Source organism: Indicator indicator, chromosome 1 (genome assembly GCF_027791375.1).
Source record: "Indicator indicator isolate 239-I01 chromosome 1, UM_Iind_1.1, whole genome shotgun sequence".
In the NCBI taxonomy this organism is placed as follows: Eukaryota; Metazoa; Chordata; class Aves; order Piciformes; family Indicatoridae; genus Indicator; species Indicator indicator.
The window spans coordinates 291,681-317,111 of NC_072010.1; the positions used below are offsets into that span (position 1 = coordinate 291,681).

General features: G+C 56.7%; 1 protein-coding gene across 1 annotated transcript; it reads right to left on the reverse strand.

Moving 5' to 3' along the window:
* Positions 1-2,891: 2,891 nt before the first annotated feature.
* PLEKHB1 (pleckstrin homology domain containing B1) lies at positions 2,892-15,188 on the reverse strand. Its single transcript, XM_054382783.1, has 6 exons — positions 15,152-15,188; positions 10,091-10,243; positions 7,865-7,967; positions 5,453-5,492; positions 3,632-3,737; positions 2,892-3,028 (listed from the first exon to the last, which is right to left on the reverse strand). Exons 1-6 carry the CDS (start codon positions 15,186-15,188, stop codon positions 2,892-2,894), a joined length of 576 nt encoding a protein of 191 aa, XP_054238758.1.
* Positions 15,189-25,431: the final 10,243 nt, after the last annotated feature.

Below are 25,431 nucleotides of genomic sequence, written 5' to 3' on the forward strand. Positions count from 1 at the left end.
GTCCTACAAGCAGGGGCAGGGCAGCCTCAGGTGTAAATGGAATGCAACCTGTGATGCTTTTAAGCTACCTTGGGGCTCTTGGGGCCCTTCCTTGCCCCAGCACCTTCCCAGATGGAGATAGCTCATCCCATAGGGATTTGGAATGCAGAGGAAGATCTCCTCCAGCAGAGGCTTCAAGCAAGGACCAAGGTGCCAGGGACCATGTCCCAGGGCCTTGCACAGGGCCCTTCAGATTCTGTAGTGCCAGGGACCACGTCCCAGGTCCTGCAGGATCTCCTCCAGCCTCATTTTTGCAGGACCAGGTTGGGTTTGAGCTTGCCAGGAGCCCATCCCTCCCCCTCAGAGCTCCCACTTGAAACAGGGGGAAGGGAAATGGATGGCAGGAGGAGATGAAGAAGATGATGGCAGCCAGCTCTTGAGGAGGACCCAAAGCTTCCTACCTGCCTGGAGATGGCTGAAGATGGCCAAGCCCCCTCCTCCTCCTCACTCCCCTGCAGACTGGCTCTGGTTTGCTGCTGCCTTTATTGGACTGCAGATGGATTTTGGGTGCTGGTTTCTCTCCAGAAGCTGCTGAGGGGTGGTGGGAGCAGCAGGGGGGGTTGGGGGAAAGGAGGCTGGAGGAGGATGAGGATGGTTGGGTTGGGATATCCTTGGTGGGCACAGGGATGAAGTGATCCAGGGCTGGAGCAGGCTGGGGATGGGGGGAGGGGCACTGGGATTTGGTTTGTGAGTTTTGGATTTGCCTTCTCCTGGGGGCTCCAGGATGAGATGAGGCCTCTGAGGGAGATGCTCAGAAGTTGCCTCTCTCCCCCTTCCTTCCACATGGGATGTCTCCCCCTCCCCTCAATCCCAAATCTCTGCTTCCAAGATCCCAGCTTGGCTGCCAGAAAGTGTCCTTGATCCCTAGGGAAGCTTCCCCTTTGTCCGCCAGGTCTGACTTCTCCCTCTCCCAAAAAATCAGGGAGAAGCTCCTGAAGGTGCTGAGTGTCCCTCCTGCACTGACTGCTGCTTGCCCCAGGCCTCGTCCCAGCCCAATTCCCAGGGCTTTAGCCCTAATTCCTAGGGATTTACCCCTCATTTCTAAGGAATTTAACCCCAATTTTTAGGGATTTAGCCCTTAAATCCCAAGAGTTGAATCCCCATTTCTAGAGATGTAACCCCAGTTCCCAGGGGTTTAGCCCAAATTTCTAGGGATTTCACCACAATTCCCAGCCATTTAGTCCTAATTCCCAAGAGTTTAGCCCTATTTCTAGGGATTTAACCCAAATTCCCAGGGGTATAGCCCAAATTTCCAAGCATTTAGCCTCAATTTCTAGGGATTTAGTTCCCAATTCTCAAGAGTCAAACCCAAATTTCTAAGGATTTAACCCCAATTCCCAGGGATTTAGCTGTAATTCCCAAGAGTTTCACCCCAATTCCCAGGGATTTAGCCCTAATTCCCAAGAGTTTCACCCCAATTTCTAGGGATTTAGCCCAAATTTCTAGGGATTTATCCACTGTTCCCAAGAATTTCACCCCAATTTCTAGGTATTTCACCCCAGTTCCCAGGGTGTTTCCATCTTGGCCATCCCAGGAATCCAAAGTGAGGCTGGAAGGGAGGTGCCAAATGCTGCAAAGGTTTTCATCTTCCCTTCCCCTTCCACCCAACCTCTCCTGGGCAGCCCTGGGGGTGGCCTCTGATGGCAGCAGCTGCTCAGGGTGCTGCAGCCTCCCCCTGACCCCAGAGCCCTTCCTTCCCAAGCAGCTCTGCTGGGAGCTTCACCTGCAGAGAGAATTCAACCACCTCAACGAGTCCCAGAGGGGCAGAGGCTGGAAGGGACCCCTGGAGGTCATCCAGGCCAAGCCCCCTGCCAAGCAGAGTCACCTAGAGGAGGTCACACAGGAGCACAGCCAGGTGGGGCTGGGATGTCCCCAGAGATGGAGACTCCACCACCTCTCTGGGCAGCCTGCTCCAGGCCTCTGCCAGCCTCAAACTCAAGAAGTTCCTCCTCATGTTCAGAAGGAACTTCTGCTGCCCCACTCTGTGCCCACTGCCCCTTGCCCTGTGCCTGGGCACCACTGCCCAGAGCCTGGTCCCATCCTGCTGCCAGCCAGCCTTGAAGTACTGCTGAGCACTGATGAGCTCCCCCTGGGGCTGCTCTTCTGCAGGCTCAACAGCCCCAATCCTCTCAGCCTCTCCTCCCCAGAGATGTTCCAAGCCCCTCAGCATCTTTGCTGTGCCCTCTCCAGCCAGTGCCTGGCCCTCTGCAGCTGGGGAGCCCAGAACTGGCCCCAGCACTCCAGCTGTGAGCTCAGCAGGGCAGAGCAGAGATGGAGGAGAACCTCCCCTGGGCTGCTGCTGGCCACACTCCTCTTGCTGCACCCCAGGATGCCCTTCTTGGCCACCAGGTCACTTCCCCACTTCTTGGCCATCAGGCAGCCAGCTCCCTGCAGAGATTTTTGGGGGGTGGGTGGGCAATTGAGTCAGGTTTGGGGGCTGGGGCACTGCTGCCCTCCCCCTGCCCATGGCCCCAGCAGCTCCCCAGGCCCTTGGTGGTTTGCAATCCTGCACTGGGAGGTTCTGGGGTTGGTTTTCTTTTTTTTTTTTCTTTTGGGGGGTGAGGGGGTCTCTGAAGCCCATGGAAGGTGAGGAGGGAAGGGAGGGGGGTGTCCTTTAGTGCAAAAGCCATGGCTGGGAGCAGGCTGTGGGGTGGCTTTGGGGTTGGATCTCAGTCTGCAGGCTGGAAGGTGCTGAGCTTTGGGGAAGCTGAAGGAGGCTCAGGGTCGGTACCAAGCCAAGGGGGAGTTAAATTAGGCTGGGGGGGGGGAGCGGGTGGAGGGGCTGCAACCCAGCTTCTGGGGGTGGTATAGAGGAGGGGGCTGCATCCCCTGGAAGGAGAGCTTGGGAGCTGCTAAAACCAGCAGGGCATCCACATGAAGGAGCCCAGGGCAGCTCCAGTGGCAGCCCCAGCCAGGAGCCCCAAGGCCATCTGGTCCCCGGAGACCCTGTAGGGATCCTCGCGCAGGACGACCTGGGTGACCCCCGGAGCTGCAAGGCAAAAAGAGAGGGCTCAGGAGGGGGGGGGCCTGGGGACAACACCCCCTTGGCCACCTCCCAGTGGGCCACCAGGTCCTCCAAGATGTGCCACTGGAGGGGGAGCGGGAGGAGGACTTCCCCCTGGTTTTGGTTGGCAGCTTGGGATAAGGAAATCCTCCAGCTGGGGTAAGCAGCAGGGGAAGGTTGGAGTGAGGCAGGCTGGGGCCACCCAACCTCCAAACTGGTGGCCATAGTGGCCAGAAGCAGGCTGGGGCCACCCAACCTCCATCCTGGTGGCCATAGTGGCCAGAAGCAGGCTGGGGTCACCCCACCTCCATCCTGGTGGCCATAGTGGCCAGAAGCAGGCTGGGGTCACCCCACCTCCATACTGGTGGCCATACAGGCTGTGGCCACTCACCTCCATCCTGGTGGCCACAGTGGCCACAAGCAGGCTGGGGCCACCCAACCTCCATCCTGGTGGCCACAGTGGCCACAAGCAGGCTGGGGCCACCCAACCTCCATCCTGGTGGCCATAGAGGCCACTCACTTCCATCCTGGTGGCCATAGTGGCCACTCACCTCCATGCTGGTGGCCATGCAGGCAGTGGCCACTCACCTCCATACTGGTGGCCATAGTGGCCAGAGCTGATGTAGGCAGCCTGGTGGGAGTCCAGGGGCACAGTCTGGTAGTAGTCATCATCGTAGGGGTCATAGACATGCACCTGGAGGAGGGGTGGCAGCAAGGGATGAGGTTGGTGGCCACCCCAGGAGCCACAGCCCAGGTGGTGTGGCCACGATGGTGCCTCAGTTCCCCTCTACCCCCACTGAGGCTCTCCTGACACTGCTGACAGGGGGCCCAGAGTGTCCCAGGTGCCAGGGACAGCCTTTGCTCAGGGCACCTGAGTCACCTGCTGGGGCTCAGCTCAGCTGAGCTGTGTCACCTGAACTGTGTCCCCATCACCTCAGCTCTGTCCCCACTCCCTTTAACTTGGCTCCTGCCACCTTAAATTCTGTCCCCATTGCCTTAACTCTACCCCCATTCCCCTCATACTCTGACCCCTGTCACCTGAACTTTGTTCCCATTCCCCTTGACTGGGCTCCTGTCACCTTAACTGTGTCCCCATCACCTTCAATTCTGTCCCCACCACCTTAACTGTGTCCCCACCACCTTAACTGTGTCCCCATCACCTTCAATTCTGTCCCCACCACCTTAACTGTGTCCCCATCACCTTCAATTCTGTCCCCATCACCTCAGCTCTGTCCCCGTTCCCCTTAACTCTTGGCCCCTATCACCTTAACTCTTGTCCCCATCCCTCTATGTCCCTTGTCACCGTAAGTCTGCCTGCCACCCTCCTGTGTCCCATCCCCCTAACTCTGCCCTATTGCCTTAACTCTGTCCCTGCCACCTTAACTTCTGCCCCTCTTGCCCTGAACTCTGTCCCTGCCACCTTAACTTCTGCCCCTCTTACCCTGAACTCTGTCCCTGCCACCTTAACTTCTCCCCTCTTGCCCTGAACTCTGTCCCTGCCACCTTAACTTCTCCCCTCTTGCCCTGAACTCTGTCCCTGCCACCTTAACTTCTCCCCTCTTGCCCTGAACTCTGTCCCTGCCACCTTAACTTCTGCCCCTCTTACCCTGAACTCTGTCCCTGCCACCTTAACTTCTCCCCTCTTGCCCTGAACTCTGTCCCTGCCACCTTAACTTCTGCCCCTCTTGCCCTGAACTCTGTCCCTGCCACCTTAACTTCTCCCCTGTTGCCCTGAACTCTGTCCCTGCCACCTTAACTTCTCCCCTCTTGCCCTGAACTCTGTCCATGCCACCTTAACTTCTCCCCTCTTGCCCTGAACTCTGTCCCTGCCACCTTAACTTCTCCCCTCTTGCCCTGAACTCTGTCCATGCCACCTTAACTTCTGCCCTCTTGCCCTGAACTCTGTCCATGCCACCTTAACTTCTGCCCTCTTGCCCTGAACTCTGTCCCTGCCACCTTAACTTCTGCCCCTCTTGCCCTGAACTCTGTCCCTGCCACCTTAACTTCTCCCCTCTTGCCCTGAACTCTGTCCCTGCCACCTTAACTTCTCCCCTCTTGCCCTGAACTCTGTCCCTGCCACCTTAACTTCTCCCCTCTTGCCCTGAACTCTGTCCCTGCCACCTTAACTTCTCCCCTCTTGCCCTGAACTCTGTCCCTTGTCACTTGGCCTCTGTCCCCATCACCCCAGCACTCTAGAGAGGGTCACTCAGCTCTCTCACCACCACTTCCCCTCCACCTTCTTCCTCATCTGCCCCTGGGGGGCTTTACTCCCTGGTGGGGCCCTGGGGGTACCCCTGGAGCTCAACATCAACCTGAAGCTGGGGGTGGGGGAGGGGCTGGGTTGGTGTCACCTCCCCCCCTGCCCCCATGCTGGGACACTGCCCCTTTTGGGGGGGTCTGGAGCCTCACCGGGGTGGATTTTGCCTCCAGCACAGCCATCTTCCAAGCCCTGCAAACAAAAGAGGGGGAAGGGGGACCCAGTTTGGGGGTGTGCTGGTGGGGCTGGAAGTGTTCCCCCCCCACCTCCCAGGGGCACACACACATGGCCCTGCCCCTCCCCCTGGTGACCTGGAGGTGACCACGGGGCTGGAGTTAAGCTTAATTCATCATTAACTCCTAATTAGATGGGGGGGATGGGAAGGTGGAGGAGATGGGAAGGTGGAAGGGGATGGGAAGGTGGAATAGGGTGGGAAGGTGGAAGGGGTGGGAGGGTGGAATAGGGTGGGAAGGTGGAAGGGAATGGGAAGGTGGAAGGGGATGGGAAGGTGGAAGGGAATGGGAAGGTGGAAGGGGATGGGAAGGTGGAAGGGGTGGGAAGGTGGAAGGGGATGGGAAGGTGGAAGGGGATGGGAAGGTGGAAGGGGAATGGAAGGTGGAATAGGGTGGGAAGGTGGAAGGGGATGGGAAGGTGGAATAGGGTGGGAAGGTGGAAGGGGATGGGAAGGTGGAAGGGGTGGGAGGGTGGAAGGGGTGGGAAGGGGGAAGGGGATGGAGAGGTGGAAGGGGTGGGAAGGTGGAAGGGGTGGGAAGGTGGAAGGGGTGGGAAGGTGGAAGGGGATGGGAAGGTGGAAGGGGATGGGAAGGTGGAAGGGGTGGGAAGGTGGAAGGGGTGGGAAGGTGGAAGGGGATGGGAAGGTGGAAGGGGATGGGAAGGTGGAAGGGGTGGGAAGGTGGAAGGGGTGGGAAGGTGGATGGGGATGGGAAGGTGGAAGGGGATGGGAAGGTGGAGGGAGGGCCCCAGTTCCATGGGAATGGGCACAGGCCTGAAGGGTCTGGCTAAAAGAAGGCAGGAAAAGGACATCTGAATCTGGGTGGGGGGAGGGGGGATGTGAGAAATGGATGAATTTGCATTCAGCTGGGGTCAAGCTCAAGAGACACAGCTCAGCTTGGGCTGAGGCTGAAGATCTTCTGCCATCTGAGCTCAGCTGAAGGTTTCCTACTGCCCATTTTTTAATCCATTTTTAATGTTAATTGAAAATCCAAAATATTTAGGAAAAGAAAATCCTTCATTTCTATAAACAGAAGGGAGAATGGTGCCCAGAGGGGATGTTTGCTCCTGCTTGGCCATGGCCTTGAGCCAGGAAGGACTTCATGAGGCTCTAGATGATCTTTAAGGTCCCTTCCAATACAACCCATTCTAGGATTCAATCAATTTCACCTTTTTTTTAAATCATCAAATAGCAAAGAAAACCATTCCCTGGTGATCCTGGGAGTCAAGGGGATGTCACCCACATCCAGGAGGAAAACCAACCCCACAGGTGACCAACTGCTCCTAAAGAGCTACTTTGGAGTTGGAATTGTTCATCAAGAAGGCCAAACCTCAACGAGTCACCCTCTGAGGGGAACCCGAGTGGAGAGGAAGGGCTGAGGAGGGGTTTCAGCCCTGGGTGGGAGCAGGATGGGCAAAGCAGAGGCTGAGGAGGGGTTTTAGGCATGGATAGGAGCAGGATTGGGGGGAAAGTAGGGACTGAGGAGGGGTTTTAGTCATGGGTGGGAGCAGGACAGGGAAAGCAGAGGCTGAGGAGGGATTTTAGCCATGGGTGGGAGCAGGACTGGGGGGAAAGTACAGACTGAGGAGGGGTTTTAGCTATGGGTGCAAGCATGATGGGAAAGCAGAAGCTGAAGAAGGGCTTTAGCCAGGGGTGGGAGCAGGATGGGGAAAGCAGAGGCTGAGGAGGGGTTTTAGCCATGGGTGGGAGCAGGATTGGGGGAAAGCAGGAGCTGAGGAGGGGGTTCAGCCATGAGTAGGAGCAGGATGGGCAAAGCAGAGGCTGAGAAGGAATTTTAGGCATGGATGGGAGCAGAATGTGGAAAGCAGGAGCTGAGGAGTGGTTTTAGCCATGTGTGGGAGCAGGATGGAGGGGGAAAGCAGGAGCTGAAGAGGGATTTTAGCCATGGATGGGAGCAGAATTTGGGGGAAAGCAGGAGCTGAGGAGGGTCTTTAGCCATGGGTGGAAGCAGGACTGGGGGGAATCATGGGCTGAGGAAGAGTTATAGCCATGAGTAGGAGCAGGATGGGGAAAGCTGGGACTGAAGAGGGGGTTTAGCCATGGGTAGAAGCAGGACTAGGTGGAAATCATGGGCTGAGGAGTGGTTTTAGCCATGGGTGGGAGCAGGACGGGCAAAGCAGAGGCTGAGAAGGGATTCTAGGCATGGATGGGAGCAGGATGTGGAAAACAGGAGCTGAGGAGGGGCTATAGCCATGGGTGGGAGCAAGATGGGGCTCTCAGGATGGCCAAGGCTCGTTCCAGGCTTGGCTAACTGGGATGGCAGAGGCCCTGGAGGGGGTTTCAGTGGTGCCAGGGTGGGACTGGAGCTTACACGGCGTCGTCCTGGCTCTCGGCACACAGAGTGGTCTTGGAGCCGTCCCGCAGCACCACGGTCAGCAGGCAGTCGCGGCTCTTCCCCTCGGGGGGCTGCACATCTGCGAAGGGGAAGGGGCAGGAGCTGGCCTCGGCAAACGAGCTGCCCCCGGGGACCCTCTAAATGACCCCTGGCAGCAGCAGCAGCCTCTCTCTGTGTGCCCCACATGCGGCCACTAAAATCCTGCTGGGACACCACGCTCAGAATTTGGGTTGGGTCCAGCTCCATCTCCACCCACAGGAGCCCAAAGGTTAAAAACCAACAAGAGCAAAGAGCTGAGGAGCAGAAACCTCCACCCCCACCCCCCCACACACGTGGCAGAAAGAAAGTGGAAGGGCCAAAAATTGCTGAGAGTTGCCCAAAATCTTGTTTGAGCTGCTTGGAATGTGCCAGAGAGCAGCAAACAGCCAAATGTTGTTGGAGTGAGAGGTGCTGCTGCTGGAGCAAGAAGGTTGCCCAGAGAAGTTGTGGATGCCTCATCCCTGGAGGTGTTCAAGGCCAGGCTGGATGAGGCCTTGAGCAACCTGGGCTGGTGGGAGGGGGTTTGGTGGTCCTTGAGGTCCCTTTCAACCCAACCCATTCTGTGATTCTGTGAAGAACAAAATCTTAAATCCATGAGGTTTGGGCATCTTCCCTCAGCCCCAGAGCTCGGTGGGACCCTCTGGGGTGGAGAAACCTTTGGGTTCCTGCTCCCACCACAGCCTCCTGGCTTCCATCCACCACTCCCAGCCCAAGAAGAGGCTCTTTGTGCAGCGGCCGTGGGCTGAGCCCAGCTGAGCTGCTGCTTTGTTCTGCTTGTTTGTGCGAGACGGAGAGGGATGAGTCAGAGCTGTGGGACTGTGTTTGCAGCAAGCACAAACCAGCAGGACAGATTCTCCTTCACTTCCTTCCTTCCTTTCCCTCACCTTCCTTTCCTTCTCCTTCCCTTCCCTCTTCTTTCCCTCTCCTTCCTTTCCCTCTCCTTCCCTTCCTTTCCCTCTCCTTCCCTTCCTTTCCCTCTCCTTCCCTCCCTTCTCCTTCCCTTCCTCTCCTTCCCTTCCTCTCCTTCCTTCCCCTCCTTCTCCTTCCTTCCCTTCCTCTCCTTCCTTCCCCTCCTTCTCCTTCCTTCCCTTCCCTCTCCTTCCATCCCTTCCCTCTCCTTCCCTTCCTTCTCCTTCCCTTCCTTCTCCTTCCATCCCTTCCCTCTCCTTCCTTCCCTTCCTTCTCCTTCTCTTCCCTCTCCTTCTTTTCCCTATCCTTCCCTTACCTCACCTTTCCTTCCTTCTCCTTCCCTTCCTCTCCTTCCTTCCCCTCCCTCTCCTTCCTTCCCTTCCCTCTCCTTCCATCCCTTCCCTCTCCTTCCTTCCCTTCCCTCTCCTTCCTTCCCTTCCCTCTCCTTCCATCCCTTCCCTCTCCTTCCATCCCTTCCCTCTCCTTCCATCCCTTCCCTCCCCTTCCTTCCACCCCTTCCTTTCCTTATCTCCCTCCCCATCGTAAAGCACTGGGAGAAGATCCAACATGCACCTCCCAGGGGGCTGGTTGGGAGCTCAAAGGAGGTGTGCTAAGTGTGCACAAACAGAGCTTCAGTTAAAAGGGTTACAACTACACAGAGAGGGTTGGCGTGGGGACATAGGAGGCTTGAGGAGGCTTGGGGACACAGGAGACTTGGGGACACAGGAGGCTTGAGGAGGCTTGGAGACATGAGAGGCCTGGGGACACAGGAGACCTGGGGACACAGGAGGCTTGAGGAGGCTTGGAGACATGAGAGGCCTGGGGACACAGGAGACCTGGGGACACAGGAGGCTTGGGGAGACTTGGAGACATGAGAGGCTTGGGGACACAGGAGGCTTGGAGACATGGGAAGGTTGGGGACACAGGAGGCTTGGGGATGTGAGAGGGTTGGGGACATAAGCTTGGGGAGGCTTGGAGACATGAGAGGCTTGGGGACACAGGAGGCTTGGAGACATGGGAGGCTCAGGAACATGGGAAGCTTGGAGACTCAAGAAGCTGGGGGAGGCTTGGGGACATGGGAGGCTTGGGGAGACATGGAGACATGAGAGGCTTGGGGACATGGAAGGCTTGGGGACACAGGAGGCTTGGAGACATGAGAGGCTTGGGAACACAAGAAGCTTGGGGCCAGAGGAGGCTTGGGGCCACAAAAAGCTTGGGGCCAGAGGAGGCTTGGGGCCATGGGGCTTGGCTGACCTCGGCACTCCCGGCCAGCCCTGACGTCCCGGCAGCTGTACTTGACGTGGATCCGTCCGTCCATGTCGCGCTGCGTCTCGTCCTGGTAGTACACCAAGCTGCCATCCAGGTACAGCACGAACCAGTTCCTCTTCCAGCGGCGCAGGATGGAGCCTGGGGGGATGAAGAGCAAGGGAAGGACCTCGGTGAGCCCCTCCCTGGGCTGCAACCAAGCCACTCAGGAGACCCAGGGTGGAGCAGCTGGACAGCAGCTGGTCCTGGCCTGAGGATTTGGACAGCACAGAGAGCATGGAGAGCACAGACAGCATGGACAGCAGAGAGTGCATGGACAGCACAGAGAGCATGGAGAGCACAGACAGCATGGACAGCACAGAGCATGGAGAGCACAGAGCATGGAGAGCACAGAGAGCATGGACAGCACAGAGAGCATGGACAGCACAGAGCATGGAGAGCACAGACAGCATGGACAGCAGAGAGTGCATGGACAGCACAGAGAGCATGGAGAGCACAGACAGCATGGACAGCACAGAGCATGGAGAGCACAGAGCATGGAGAGCACAGAGAGCATGGACAGCACAGAGAGCATGGACAGCACAGAGCATGGAGAGCACAGACAGCATGGACAGCAGAGAGTGCATGGACAGCACAGAGAGCATGGAGAGCACAGACAGCATGGACAGCACAGAGCATGGAGAGCACAGAGCATGGACAGCACAGAGCATGGAGAGCACAGAGCATGGAGAGCACAGAGCATGGACAGTACAGAGAGCATGGACAGCACAGAGCATGGAGAGCACAGAGCATGGAGAGCACAGAGCATGGACAGTACAGAGAGCATGGACAGCACAGAGCATGGAGAGCACAGAGAGCATGGAGAGCACAGAGAGCATGGAGAGCACAGAGCATGGACAGCACAGAGCATGGACAGTACACAGAGCATGGACAGCACAGAGTGCATGGACAGCACAGAGAGCATGGACAGCACAGAGCATGGACAGTACACAGAGCATGGACAGCACAGAGTGCATGGACAGCACAGAGAGCATGGACAGCACAGAGAGCATGGAGAGCACAGAGCATGGACAGCACAGAGTGCATGGACAGCACAGAGAGCATGGACAGCACAGAGAGCATGGAGAGCACAGAGCATGGACAGCACAGAGTGCATGGACAGCACAGAGAGCATGGACAGCACAGAGCATGGACAGCACAGAGAGCATGGAGAGCACAGAGAGCATGGACAGCACAGAGCATGGACAGCACAGAGCATGGACAGCACAGAGAGCATGGACAGCACAGAGCATGGACAGCACAGAGCATGGACAGCACAGAGCATGGACAGCACAGAGTGCATGGACAGCACAGAGAGCATGGACAGTACAGAGAGCATGGACAGCACAGAGAGCATGGAGAGCACAGAGCATGGACAGCACAGAGAGCATGGAGAGCACAGAGAGCATGGACAGCACAGAGAGCATGGACAGCACAGAGCATGGACAGCACAGAGCATGGACAGCACAGAGAGCATGGAGAGCACAGAGCATGGACAGTACAGAGAGCATGGAGAGCACAGAGAGCATGGACAGTACAGAGAGCATGGACAGCACAGAGAGCATGGAGAGCACAGAGCATGGACAGTACAGAGAGCATGGAGAGCACAGAGAGCATGGACAGTACAGAGAGCATGGACAGCACAGAGAGCATGGAGAGCACAGAGCATGGACAGTACAGAGAGCATGGAGAGCACAGAGCATGGACAGTACAGAGAGCATGGAGAGCACAGACAGCATGGACAGCAGAGAGTGCATGGACAGCACAGAGCATGGAGAGCACAGAGAGCATGGACAGCACAGAGCATGGAGAGCACAGAGCATGGAGAGCACAGAGAGCATGGACAGTACAGAGAGCATGGACAGCACAGAGAGCATGGACAGCACAGAGCATGGAGAGCACAGAGAGCATGGACAGCACAGAGAGCATGGACAGCACAGAGAGCATGGAGAGCACAGAGAGCATGGAGAGCACAGAGCATGGACAGTACAGAGAGCATGGACAGTACAGAGAGCATGGAGAGCACAGAGAGCATGGAGAGCACAGAGCATGGACAGTACAGAGAGCATGGACAGTACAGAGAGCATGGAGAGCACAGAGAGCATGGACAGCACAGAGCATGGACAGCACAGAGAGCATGGACAGCACAGAGCATGGACAGTACAGAGAGCATGGAGAGCACAGAGAGCATGGACAGCACAGAGTGCATGGACAGCACAGAGAGCATGGACAGCACAGAGAGCATGGACAGTACAGAGAGCATGGAGAGCACAGAGAGCATGGAGAGCACAGAGCATGGACAGTACAGAGAGCATGGAGAGCACAGAGAGCATGGACAGCACAGAGTGCATGGACAGCACAGAGAGCATGGACAGCACAGAGAGCATGGACAGCACAGAGCATGGACAGCACAGAGAGCATGGACAGCACAGAGCATGGAGAGCACAGAGCATGGACAGCACAGAGAGCATGGACAGCACAGAGAGCATGGAGAGCACAGAGAGCATGGAGAGCACAGAGAGCATGGACAGCACAGAGAGCATGGACAGTACAGAGAGCATGGACAGCACAGAGCATGGAGAGGACAGAGCATGGACAGTACAGAGAGCATGGACAGCACAGAGCATGGACAGCACAGAGAGCATGGACAGCACAGAGCATGGACAGTACAGAGAGCATGGACAGCACAGAGAGCATGGACAGCACAGAGAGCATGGACAGCACAGAGCATGGACAGCACAGAGCATGGACAGCACAGAGAGCATGGACAGCACAGAGCATGGACAGTACAGAGAGCATGGACAGTACAGAGAGCATGGACAGCACAGAGAGCATGGACAGCACAGAGAGCATGGACAGCACAGAGCATGGACAGCACAGAGCATGGACAGCACAGAGAGCATGGACAGCACAGAGCATGGAGAGGACAGAGCATGGACAGCACAGAGTGCATGGAGAGCACAGAGCATGGACAGCACAGAGCATGGAGAGCACAGAGAGCATGGACAGCACAGAGAGCATGGACAGTACAGAGAGCATGGACAGTACAGAGCATGGAGAGCACAGACAGCATGGACAGCACAGAGCATGGAGAGCACAGACAGCATGGACAGCACAGAGCATGGACAGCACAGAGCATGGACAGCACAGAGCATGGAGAGCACAGAGAGCATGGAGAGCACAGAGAGCATGGACAGTACAGAGAGCATGGACAGTACAGAGAGCATGGACAGCACAGAGAGCATGGACAGTACAGAGAGCATGGACAGCACAGAGCATGGACAGCACAGAGAGCATGGACAGCACAGAGCATGGACAGCACAGAGTGCATGGACAGCACAGAGCATGGAGAGCACAGAGAGCATGGACAGTACAGAGCATGGACAGCACAGAGTGCATGGACAGCACAGAGAGCATGGACAGCACAGAGCATGGACAGCACAGAGCATGGACAGTACAGAGAGCATGGAGAGACAGAGCATGGAGAGGACAGAGCATGGACAGTACAGAGAGCATGGACAGCACAGAGAGCATGGACAGTACAGAGAGCATGGACAGCACAGAGAGCATGGACAGTACAGAGAGCATGGAGAGCACAGAGAGCATGGACAGTACAGAGAGCATGGACAGCACAGAGAGCATGGACAGTACAGAGAGCATGGACAGCACAGAGCATGGACAGCACAGAGCATGGACAGTACAGAGCATGGACAGCACAGAGCATGGACAGCACAGAGTGCATGGACAGTACAGAGAGCATGGAGAGCACAGAGAGCATGGACAGTACAGAGCATGGACAGCACAGAGCATGGACAGCACAGAGTGCATGGACAGCACAGAGCATGGACAGCACAGAGCATGGACAGCACAGAGTGCATGGACAGCACAGAGCATGGAGAGCACAGAGTGCATGGAGAGCACAGAGAGCATGGACAGCACAGAGCATGGACAGTACAGAGAGCATGGACAGCACAGAGCACGGACAGCACAGAGCATGGACAGTACAGAGAGTGAGCACTTGCCGCCCAGAGAGCCAACCAGATCCTGGGTTGCATCAAGAGAAGTGTGGCCAGCAGGGCCAGGGAGGGGATTCTCCCCCTCTGCTCCACTCTGCTGAGACCCCAACTGGAGCTCTGTGTCCAGTTCTGGAGCCCCTATTACAAGAGGGCTATGGACATGCTGGAAGGTGTCCAGAGAAGGGCCACCAGGATGAGCAGAGGGCTGGAGCTGCTCTGCTATGAGGAGAGACTGAGAGAGTTGGGGTTGTGCAGTCTGGAGAAGAGAAGGCTCCCAGGAGACCTTCTTGTGGCCTTCCATTATCTGAAGGGGGCTACAAGAAAGCTGGGGAGGGACCTTTGAGGGTGTCAGGGAGTGATAGGACTGGGGGGATGGAGCAAAAGTAGAAGTGGACAGATTCAGATTGGATGTGAGGAAGAAATTCTTCCCCATGAGGGTGGTGAGAGCCTGGCACAGGCTGCCCAGGGAGGTGGTGGAAGCCTCATCCCTGGAGGTTTTTGCAGCCAGGCTGGAGGTGGCTGTGAGCAACCTGCTGTGGTGTGAGGTGTCCCTGGCCATGGCAGGGGGGTTGGAACTGGATGATCCTTGAGGTCCCTTCCAACCCTGACAGTTCCATGATTCTGTGAATTCTATGATTCTATGACAGCAAGTCCCAGTGGCGTGAAATTAACAAAAGAACTGCTAAAAAAAAATAAATAACAACCAAAAAAGAAGCAAAAAGCCACCAGGGCATCTTGGTGGTGCCCTGCTGTGTGCAGGGACCTCGTCCAGCCCTGCTGCCAGGCGTCTGTTCCATGGCAGGCAGCCCCTTCTCTGCTCTTACGTAAATCCCTGGGCGGCTTTCAGCCACCCTCCTCTTCATCCCTGCCAGGGATTAACCACCCAGGTTTGGGGGAGCAGTCTCCCACCCCTCAGGCCTCCTCCTGGTTTGGTTTGTCCTGAGGAGGGGGGAGAGAACGTTCCCAAAGTGGGAAGCTGAAGGGTGCCACTTACTCTGCCTCCAGAGCCAACCACTCTTCACCAGCGCCATGGCCAGGGGAGGGCTTTCCGGACCTGCTGGCAGAGGAGGAAGAACCAGGTTGAAGGAGCAGCTCCTACCTTGCCTTGGTGGGGAGGGGGTGGGGGAGGTTTTTTCACCTCCCCACAGTTCCTGGAAGAGAGCAGGGTGGGGATTCAGCCTCTTTGCTGCCTTGTATGTTGAGGGGAGGAGGGGGACGAGCCGAGCGGGAGGCTTAATCGGGGTCAGGCTTTCGTCATCGAGGTACCCTGGTGAGGCAGGCAGGGAGGAACTGCAGCCACCTTCCTGTCTGCCTTTAATCTCGTTGGGATTTAGGGATTATCATCCCCCTCCGGAGGTAAAGTGGAGATGAGCCACAGGCAGCAGCTCCCCAGGGCCCCAGTAACTTTCCATGGCAAAGGGGCAGCCACGCTTTGCCCTGCACGGATGGGAGTGGAGCCTTCCCCGGGCCAGGAACTCCCCAAGCAGAGCCAACCCCCCAGGGCCAGGCAGGAGCTGTTCCCTATCCATCCCCACCCATCCCAGCACCCCAGGATGGCCTCCAGGACTGCCCAGCTGGGTCCCTTCTGAGGCACAGAGCCCCACCAGCCTGCCTTGGCCACCTGTGTTACCCAGTGCCCCAGTCCCCTGGTATCCACAGCACCCTGGAGTCTGTAGTCCTGGCACCTGTGTGTCTTGGCACCTGTTTCCCCTGGTACCCATGTTCCTCTGGCACCTGTATCCCCTGGTAACCCCCCCTCTCAGAAATCCCAGCCCCTGGGTACCTACAGCCCCTGGCCCCCTCACACTGCTGGCCTCAGAACCCCTTGGTGCCACCCATCCTGCAGTACTCACTGCCCCATGGCACCCTCATCCCCCTGTAGCCCCCCCCGGTACCCATATCTGGTGCCCACACCCTCCTGGACCCACATCTTCTGGTCTCTGCACCCCCTTGAATCTTTTTCTCCCTGTGCCCACATTTTGGGGCACTCATGTCTGGTGCCCCTTAGTACTCTTCTCGCAGTACCAGCATCCTTGGTACCTCCACCCTCCAGTAGTTGCCCTCCCTGAGGTTCCCACATCCCTCAGTGCTGGCACCCTGTGGTACCCTCCATCCCTCAATATTGGCATCCCGTGGTCCTGGTACCTCGAATCTCTCCCTCAATTTCTCACTCCGGGCAACCCCTGGTGCCCCCAATTCCTTGGTACTGGCACTGCCTGGTACCCTCATCCTCTGGTACCTCCAATCCCTCAGTACTGGCACCCCCTGCTACCCCTAATCCCTCAGTATTGGTATCTCCTGGTACCCCCAGCCCTGGTACCCCAAACCCCTCAGCACAGGCACCCCCTGGTACTCCTCCTGTCTCCTGGTAACCCAGTTTCTAAGTACTGGCACTCTCTGGCACCCCCAATGCCTCAGTACAGGCACCCTTTGGTACCTTCCATCCCTCCATACTGGCACCTCCTGGCACCCCTATCCCAGGTACCCCCAATCCCTCACTACAGGCACCCCCTGGCATTCCCCCTTTCCCCTGGTAACCCCATTTTCTAAGTGCTGGCACCCTCTGGCAGCCCCAATGCCTGAGTACGGGCACCCCCTGGTATCCCCATCCCAGGTACCCTCAATCCCTCAGCACTGGCACCCCCTCGTACTCTCCCTGTCCCCTGGTAACCCCAATTTCTAAGCACCGGCACCCCCTGGTACCCTCCATCCCTCAGTACAAGCACCCCCTGGTACCCTCATCAGGTACCCCCACCAGGTACCCCCCTCCCCTATGCCCCCATCCCCTGCTCCCCACATGCCCCCCCGTAACCTCCTCCCCGCGCTTGTCGCACCCCCTTTGGTCTCCTCTTTCCTTCCCCCATCCCAAATCCCTCCCGAGCCCCCCGGAGCCACCCCCCAGCATCGCTCACGGTGAGGAGGAGGAGGAGGCGGCGGCGGCGGCGCTGGGTGCCTGCTGCGGGCAGCGCTGCGCTCCCCTCCCGCTGCCCGCCGCTGGCTGCTGCCCTGCCCGCGGCTGCCCTGCCCGCGCTGCCCGCCGGGAGCTGTAGTCCTCAGCACCGAGGGCTCGGCTGGGGCTGAAAAGCCTCCTGAAGTTCCGAGCAGAGAGGGAAATGTCCCTTTGTTTGTTTATTTATTTTATTCATTTATTTTAAAGCAGTTTATCTCCCGAAAATAAGCAGAGGAGTGGAGCCGGAGCCAGCTGGGATGCTGCGGGGTTGGTGCCAGTGGGGAGCTACAGGATGGGGTCGGCAGTGGCTGAAAGGGACCTGGGGATGCTGGTTGCCAGCAGCTGAACAGGAGCCAGCAGTGTGCCCAGGTGGCCAAGAAGGCCAATGGCCTCCTGGCCTGGATCAGCAATAGTGTGGCCAGCAGGAGCAGGGAAGTCCTTCTGCCCTGTGCTCAGCACTGCTCAGGCCACACCTTGAGTGCTGTGTCCAGTTCTGGGCTCCTCAGTGTAAGAAAGATGTTGAGATGCTGGAAGGTGTCCAGAGAAGGGCAATGAGGCTGGGGAGGGGTCTGGAGCACAGCCCTGTGAGGAGAGGCTGAGGGAGCTGGGGGTGTTTAGCCTGGAGAAGAGGAGGCTCAGGGCAGACCTCATTGCTGTCTACAACTCCCTGAAGGGAGGTTGTAGCCAGGTGGGGGTTGGGCTCTGCTCCCAGGCAAGCAGCAGCAGAACAAGAGGACGCAGTCTCAAGCTGCACCAGGGGAAGTATAGGCTCAAAGTGAGGAGAAAGTTCTTCACAGAAAGAGTCACTGTCCATGGAATGTGCTCCCAGGGAGGTGGTGGAGTCACCATTCCTGGAGGTGTTCAGAAAAAGCTTGGATGTGGCACTTGGAGCCATGGTTTAGTTGTCAGGAGGTGGTAGGTGATAGGCAATAGGTTGGACTTGATGATCTCTGAGGTCTTTTCCAACCTGGGTGATTCTGTGATGCTGTGATTGTTTGGGTGGGAAAAGAGAGATCTGAGATCATCCAGTCCAACCTCCAACCCAACCTGTCACTCCCAGCCCCTGTCAAAAGTCCCTCCCCAGCTCTCCTGGAGCTCCCTTCAGGTACTGGAAGGTTGCTCTAAGGTCTCCCTGGATCCCTCTCTTCTCCAGGCTGAACAGCCCCAACTCTCCCAGCCTCTCCCCATAGGGGAGGTTCTCCAGCCTTCTGATAATCTTCGTGGCCTCCTCTGGACCTCCTTCACCAGCTGCATGTCCCTCTTATGCTGGGGACCCCAGGGCTGGAGGCAGTGCTGCAGGTGGGGTCTGAGCAGAGCAGAGCAGAGGGCAGAATCCCCTCCCTGTGCTGCTGCTCTCCCTGCTCTGGATGCAGCTCAGCACACAGCTGCCTGCTGGGCTGCCAGGGACCAGTGCTGGCTCCTGGGGACTCTGTCACCAACTGACACCCCCAAGGCTTCTCCTCCAGGCTGCTCTGGAGCCATTCCTCATCCAGACTCTATTTATGCTTGTATTGCATCCACCATGGGCATCAAACCATGGCCCCAAGTGCCATGGCCACAGGGTTCTTGAACACCTCCAGGCTTGGGGACTCCACCACCTCCCTGGGCAGCCTCTTCCAATCCCTGACCACTCTTGCAGCAAAGAAATTTTTCTTCATCTCCAACCTAACCCTCCCCTGGCACAATTTCAGGCCAGTTCCTTTCCTTCTATCACCTCAGACTAAGGAAAAGAGACCAACCCCCAGCTCACTGCAGCCTCCTGTCAGAGAGCTGCAGAGAGCAATGAGGTCTCCTCTCAGCCTCCTCTCCAGGCTCAACACCCCCAGCTCCCTCAGCTGCTCCTCCCCAGCCCTGTTCTCCAGACCCTTTCCCAGCTTTGTTGCCCTTCTCTGGACCTCCTCCAAATCCTCAATGTCCTTCTTGGAGTGAAGAGCCCAAAACTGAACCCAGGATTTGAGGTGCAGCCTCCCCAGTGCCCAGCCCAGGGGCACAATCCCTGCCCTGCTCCTGCTGCCCACACCATTGCTGCTCCAGCCCAGGCTGCTGCTGCCCTTCTTGCCCACCTGGGCAGCCCCTGGCTCACCACTGCCTGGTACAGAGGCATGATCAATCACTCCAGTTGTGGCCTCACCAGTACCAGATGTGGTCTGCAGCCCCTGGGGCAGATTGGGGAATTGCAGCCTGGAAGGAAAATGTGAAACTGAGTTATTTAGGGAGATCAGGCACCGAGAATCAGCCAACCCTCTCTCTTTCTTATCCCTCTCTCTTTCCTATCCCTCTCTCTTCCTTATCCCTCTCTCTTCCTTATTCCTCTCTCTTCCTTATTCCTCTCTCTTATCCCTCTCTCTTTCTTATCCCTCTCTCTTCCTTATTCCTCTCTCTTATCCCTCTCTCTTCCTTATCCCTCTCTCTTTCTTATCCCTCTCTCTTTCTTCCCTGAAACAAGGGCCAGCAAGGAATAGCTACAGATTAGAGATCTGGGTCCCTCACTCCAAGAAGGACATTGAGGGGCAGGAGCAGGGCCAGAGTAGGGCAGCAAAGCTGGCGAAGGGTCTGGAGAACAGGGCAGGTGAGCAGCTGAGGGACCTGGAATTGTTCGGCCTGGAGAAGAGGAGGCTGAGGAGAGACCTTCTGGCTCTCTACAACTTCCTGACAGGAGCTTGGAGCCAGGTGGGGGTTGGTCTCTTCTCCCTAGGACAAGAGGAAATGCCCTTAAGTTGTGCCAGGGGAGGGTTAGGTTGGAGATAAGGAAAAATTTCTTTGCTGCCAGAGTGGTCAGGGACTGGAAGAGGCTGCCCAGGGAGGTGGTGGAGTCCCCATCCCTGGAGGTGTTCAAGAACCCTGTGGCCATGGCTCCTGGGGACATGGTTTGATGGCCATGGTGGGGTTGGGGTGAAGGTTAGATCTGATTAATTTAGAGATCTTTTCCAACCCAAACAATTCAATGATTCTATGATCTAGTCCAACCCCTCTGCAGTGACCATGGCCAAGAAGGCCACCAGCAGCCTGGCTTGGAGCAGCAGTGGTGTGGGCAGCAGGAGCAGGGCAGGGATTGTCCCCCTGGACTCAGCACTGATGAGGCCACAGCTCAAATTGTGGGTTCAGTTTTGGACCCTTCACTCTAAGAAGGACATTGATGAGCTGGAAGAGGGCCAGAAAAGGGCAACAAAGCTTGTGAAGGGTGTGGAGAACAGGGCTGGTGAGGAGCAACTGAGACACCTGAGGGTGTTTAGTCTGGAGAAGAGGAGGCTGAGGGGAGACCTCCTTGCTCTCTACAACTCCCTGAGAGGAGCTTGGAGTGAGGTGGGGGTTGGGCTCTTCTCCCTAGCCTCAGGTGATAGATGGAGAGGCAATGCCCTTGAGTTGTGCCAGAGGAGGGTCAGGTTGGAGATGAGGAAAAATTTCTTTGCTGCAAGAGTGGTCAGGGATTGGCACAGGCTCCCCAGGGAGGTGGTGGAGTCCCCATCCTTGGAGGTGTTCCAGAAACCTGTGGCCATGGCACTTGGGGCCATGGTTTGATGGCCATGGTGGTGCTGGGCTGAAGGTTGGACTGGATGATCTGAGAGGGCTCCTCCAATCCCAGGATTTCTCTGCTTCCATTTCTAGATGACCACAGACACACACAGGGCATGCCCAGGCAAGCTGAATGTGTCACCCACAGCAGGCAGGATCTGTGGGTGGGCAGGGACATGTTTCCAGCAAGACAAAAGCTGTGATAGAAGCCTTGAAATTCCTCCCAAATCCTGAAGTTGTTCCTAAATCCACTTTTCTTTTCTTTTTTTTACCACCCAGTGCAGGAAATCTCACAATTCCCAGGTCTCTGCGTGTGTGCTGGGAAGGGCACAACAGAGGGAGTGCAGTTCCTCAGTGGCTGGCTGAGTTAGGTGGTGTAAAACCCAGCTCAAGGCAGTTCTCCTCGAGGCTGGGCTGACACCAAAGCTGCTGATGGAGTTGAGGATTGAGGAAGCAAATGGCAGCAATTAACACAAAGCCCTCCTCTATTCCAGCTGGATTGTCAACAAAAAGCCCTGTCCGTCCTCTCCCTTGCTCCCTCCACTGCAGAAGGAGTTCAACTGACCCAGCAGCAGGTTGCTTTCAGAGGAGGTAAAGCAGAAGTGTGCCATCAGCTGGGGCACAGTGTGGCCTCTTGTGGACCTCCACGCTGGGTTGGGGCTGCAAACCCATCCTGGGCATGGATGGCTCAGAGTAAGTCCAGATTTCAGCCCCAATCGCTTCCTAAGGGAACATCTTTTTTTATTGATGGAATTGTTCAGTTGGGGAAGACCTTCAAGGTCACAGAATTAACCAGGTTGGAAAAGACCTCAGGGATCATCCAGTCCAACCTCTCACCCAACACCATCTGATCAACTAAACCATGGCACTGAGTGCCTCATCCAGGCTTTCCTTAAACACTTCCAGGGACAGTGACTCCACCACCTCCCTGGGCAGCACATCCCAAGGGCCAATCTCTCTTTCTGGGAAGAATCTCTTCCTAACATCCAGCCTAAACCTCCCCTGGCACAGCTTGAGACTGTGTCCTCTTGTTCTGCTGCTGGTTGCCTGGGAGCAGAGCCCAACCCCCACCTGGCTACAACCTCCCTTCAGGTAGCTGTAGACAGCAATGAGGTCTGCCCTGAGCCTCCTCTTCTCCAGGCTAAACACCCCCAGCTCCCTCAGCCTCTCCTCACAGGGCTGTGCTCCAGACCCCTCCCCAGCCTCATTGCCCTTCTCTGGACACCTTCCAGTCCCTCAACATCTCTCTTGAACTGAGGAGCCCAGAACTGGACACAGCACTCAAGGTGTGGTCTAACCAATGCTGAGCACAGGGCAGAAGGACTTCCCTGCTCCTGCTGGCCACACTATTCCTGATCCAGGCCAGGATGCCATTGGCTCTCCTGGCCACCTGGGCACACTGCTGGCTCCTGTTCAGCTGCTGTCACCAGCACCCCCTGGTCCCTCTCTGCCTGGCTGCTCTCCAGCCACTCTGTCCCCAGCCTGTAGCTCTGCTTGGGGTTGTTGTGGCCCAAGTGTCAAACTGGCACTTAGCCTTGTTCAGTCTCATCCCATCGCCCTCTGCCCATCTCTCCAGCCTGCCAAGGTCCCTCTGCAGAGCCCTCCTATCCTCCAACAGTTCCACATCTGCTCCCACCTTGGTGTCAGCTGCAAACTCACTGAAGATGGACTCAATCCCCTCATCCAGATCACCAATAAAGATCTTGAACAGGATGGGACCCAGCACTGATCCCTGGGGGACACCACCAGTGCCTGGCTGCCAGCTGGCAGTGGCACCATTCACCACCACTCTCTGGGCCTGTCCAGAGATCATCCAGTCTAGGTTGCACAGGAAGGTGGTTGAGGTTTCATCCCTGGAGATATTCAGGGTGAGGCTGGACAGGGCTGTGGGCAACCTGATCTAGTTGGGGATGTCCCTGCTGAGTGCAGAGGGGGTTGGACTGGATGAGCTTTGCAGGTTCCTTCCAACCCAGAGCATTCAATGATTCTATGATTCTACCAAGGCTGGTGCTGAACCAATACCTTCAGGTCACCACAGCTCTGCCTCTCTGAAGCACCTCCAGGGATGGGGATTCCATCATCTGCCTAGGGAGCTTGTTCCAGGGTTTGAGAACCCTTTCAGTGGAGAATTTTCTTCTGATGTCCAACATAAACATCCCCTGGAGCAGCCTGAGGACATTTCTTCTTGTCCTATTCCTTGTTCCCTGGGAGAAGAGCCCAACCCCCACCTGGCTCCAAGCTCCTTTCAGGGAGTTGTGGAGACCCAGAAGGTCTCCCCTCAGCCTCCTTCTCCCCAGACTCAACACCCCCAGCTCCCTCAGCTGCTCCTCCCCAGCCCTGTTCTCCAGACCCTTCCCCAGCTTTGTTGCTCTTCTCTGGGCCTGTTCCAACCTCTCAATGTCCTTCTTGGAATGAGAGCAAATATTTCAGAGGTGCACATTTGGAAACCAGGGCCTGGACCAGATCCTTTGTTTTGTGATGAATTAAGCAGGATCAGGGAAGTGATTGTCCCCCTGGACCTGGCGTTGGTGTGGCTATGGCTTGAGTAGTGGATTCAGTTTGGGGCTTCTCACTCCAAGAAGGACATTGAGAGGCTGAACTGGGTCCAAAGAAGGGCAATGAAGCTGGGGAAGGGTCTGGAGAACAGGGCTGGGGAGGAGCAGCTGAGGGAGCTGGGGGTGTTGAGCCTGGAGAAAAGGAGGCTGAGGGAGACCTCATTGCTCTCTGCAGCTCCCTGAAAGGAGCTTGGAGCCAGGTGAAGGTTGGGCTCTTCCCAGTAACAAGTGATGGGATGAGAGGAGATGCCCCAGGGGAGGCTTAGGCTGGACATCAGAAGAAACTTCTTCACTGAAAGGGTTCCCAAACACTGGATGAGGCTGCCCAGGGAGGTGGTGGAATCCCCATCCCTGGAGGTGTTTCAAAGAGGCAGAGCTGTGGTGCTGGTTTGGCACCAGCCTTGGCAGAGTTAGAGAATGGTTGGACTTGGATGATCCTGAAGGACTTTCCCAACCACAACTATTCTATGATTCTGTGAATGAAAAAGTTCCCTTAGGAAGGGCTTTGGGCTGAAATCTGGATTCACTCTGGGCTGGCTGTTGGCACTGGGTGCCCACAGTGTGGCTCCACGTGTGGCACAGCTGACTGAGAATTGTTCCTGCAGCTTTTATTTTTCCACTGCCATGCTGTCATGAGCTCTGCCACGGGACCAGGGTAATTTGTCTCCTTGGCAGCAAGAGGACAGAGTCACTGAGAAAAAGAAATCAATGCTGTGTTTGCAAGGGCAGCCTGCTTGCAGGGCTTGGAGGGCTGCAGAGCTCCACTGCTGGGTCCTGCATAGCTGCAGCCTCTCACCACGACGAGCTAAAATCCAAGAAGGAAAAGAGAGAGACAGAAACAATAAGCTGGAGAAGTGGAGCCAGGTGAACTTCATGAGGTTCAACAAGGCCAAAAGTAAGCTCCTGCACCAAGGCTGGGGCAATCTCAAGCACAAATCCAGGCTGGGCAATGAAGGGCTGGAGAACAGCCCTGCAGAGAAGGACTTGGTGGTGCTGGGGGTGAACCAGTTGGAGATGAGCCAGCACTGAGTGCTGCCAGCCCAGAGCCAGCCCTGTCCTGGGCTGATCCCCAGCAGTGTGGGCAGCAGGGGCAGGGAGGGGATTCTGCCCCTCTGCTGTGCTCTGCTCAGACCCCACCTGCAGTGCTGGGGCAGCTCTGGAGTCCTCAGCACAGCACAGCCAGGGAGCTGCTGGAGCAGGGCCAGAGGAGGCCACAGCCATGCTGGGAGGGCTGGAAGCCCTCTGCTGGGAGGCCAGGCTGGGAGAGTTGGGGGTGTTCAGTCTAAAGAGAAGGCTCCAGGGAGACCTTGTGGTCACCTTGCAGGACTTCAAGAGGCTGAGAAGAAAGCTGGGGACAGAGTGTTGAGCAGGGTCTGTTAGGACAGGACAAGGTGGGATGGTTTGGAACCCAAAGAGGGAGATTCAGACTGGAGAGAAGGAGGAATTTTTTGATGCTGAGAGTGGTGAGAGCCTGTCCCAGGTTGCCCAGAGAGGTGGGAGATGTCCCATCCCTGGAACCCTCCCAGGTCAGGTTGTTTGGGGCTCTGAGCAACCTGCTCTGGTTGAAGATGTCCCTGCTGACTGCAGGGCTGGTCTAGATGACCTTGAAAGGTCCCTTCCATCCCAACCCATTCCATGATCCTCTAATTCTCTGATAACCTGCCCAAAGTGCTCTGCTTTTCTGTGGGGAAGGAAATTCTGCTGGTGTGGGATTGGGGGGGGGAGCTTGGTTTATTTAGCTTTTGCAAACTGGGTGGGGTTGGTTGGTTGTTAGATGGGAGAGATTTAGGGCAGAGAAATTTGGGGGTGGAAACAGTGGGCTGAAGAGTTGGGAGGTTATCTGCAGCTGGCAAAGCTGGGCAGGTGGAAGAAAGGTCTGGAGCACCTCTCCTCTGAAGACAGACTGAGAGAGTTGGGGCTGCTCAGTCTGGAGAGGAGAAGGCTGAGGGTGGTGAGAGCATTGTAGCATTCCAGTATCTGAAGGGGGCTACAAGAAAGCTGGGGAGGGACTTTTGAGGGTGTCAGGGAGTGATAGGACTGGGGGGAAAATGGAACAAAAATAGAAATGATTAGATTCAGATTGGATGTTAGGAAGAAATTCTTCCCCATGAGGGTGGTGAGAGCCTGGCACAGGTTGCCCAGGGAGGTGGTGGAAGCCTCATCCCTGGAGGTTTTTGCAGCCAGGCTGGAGGTGGCTGTGAGCAACCTGCTGTGGTGTGAGGTGTCCCTGGGCATGGCAGGGGGGTTGGGACTGGC

Bases quoted from the DNA above. Each gene is read 5' to 3' on its own strand.
- PLEKHB1 (XM_054382783.1), bottom strand. From the start codon at position 15,188: ATGGCGCTGGTGAAGAGTGGTTGGCTCTGGAGGCAGA. The intron at 5,493-7,864 runs GTAAGCTCCAGT...TTTTGTTTGCAG, and splicing joins GAGAGCCAGGACGACGCCGT to GGCTTGGAAGATGGCTGTGC. The intron at 3,029-3,631 runs GTGAGTGGCCAC...TTTGCCTTGCAG, and splicing joins CTATGGCCACCAGTATGGAG to CTCCGGGGGTCACCCAGGTC.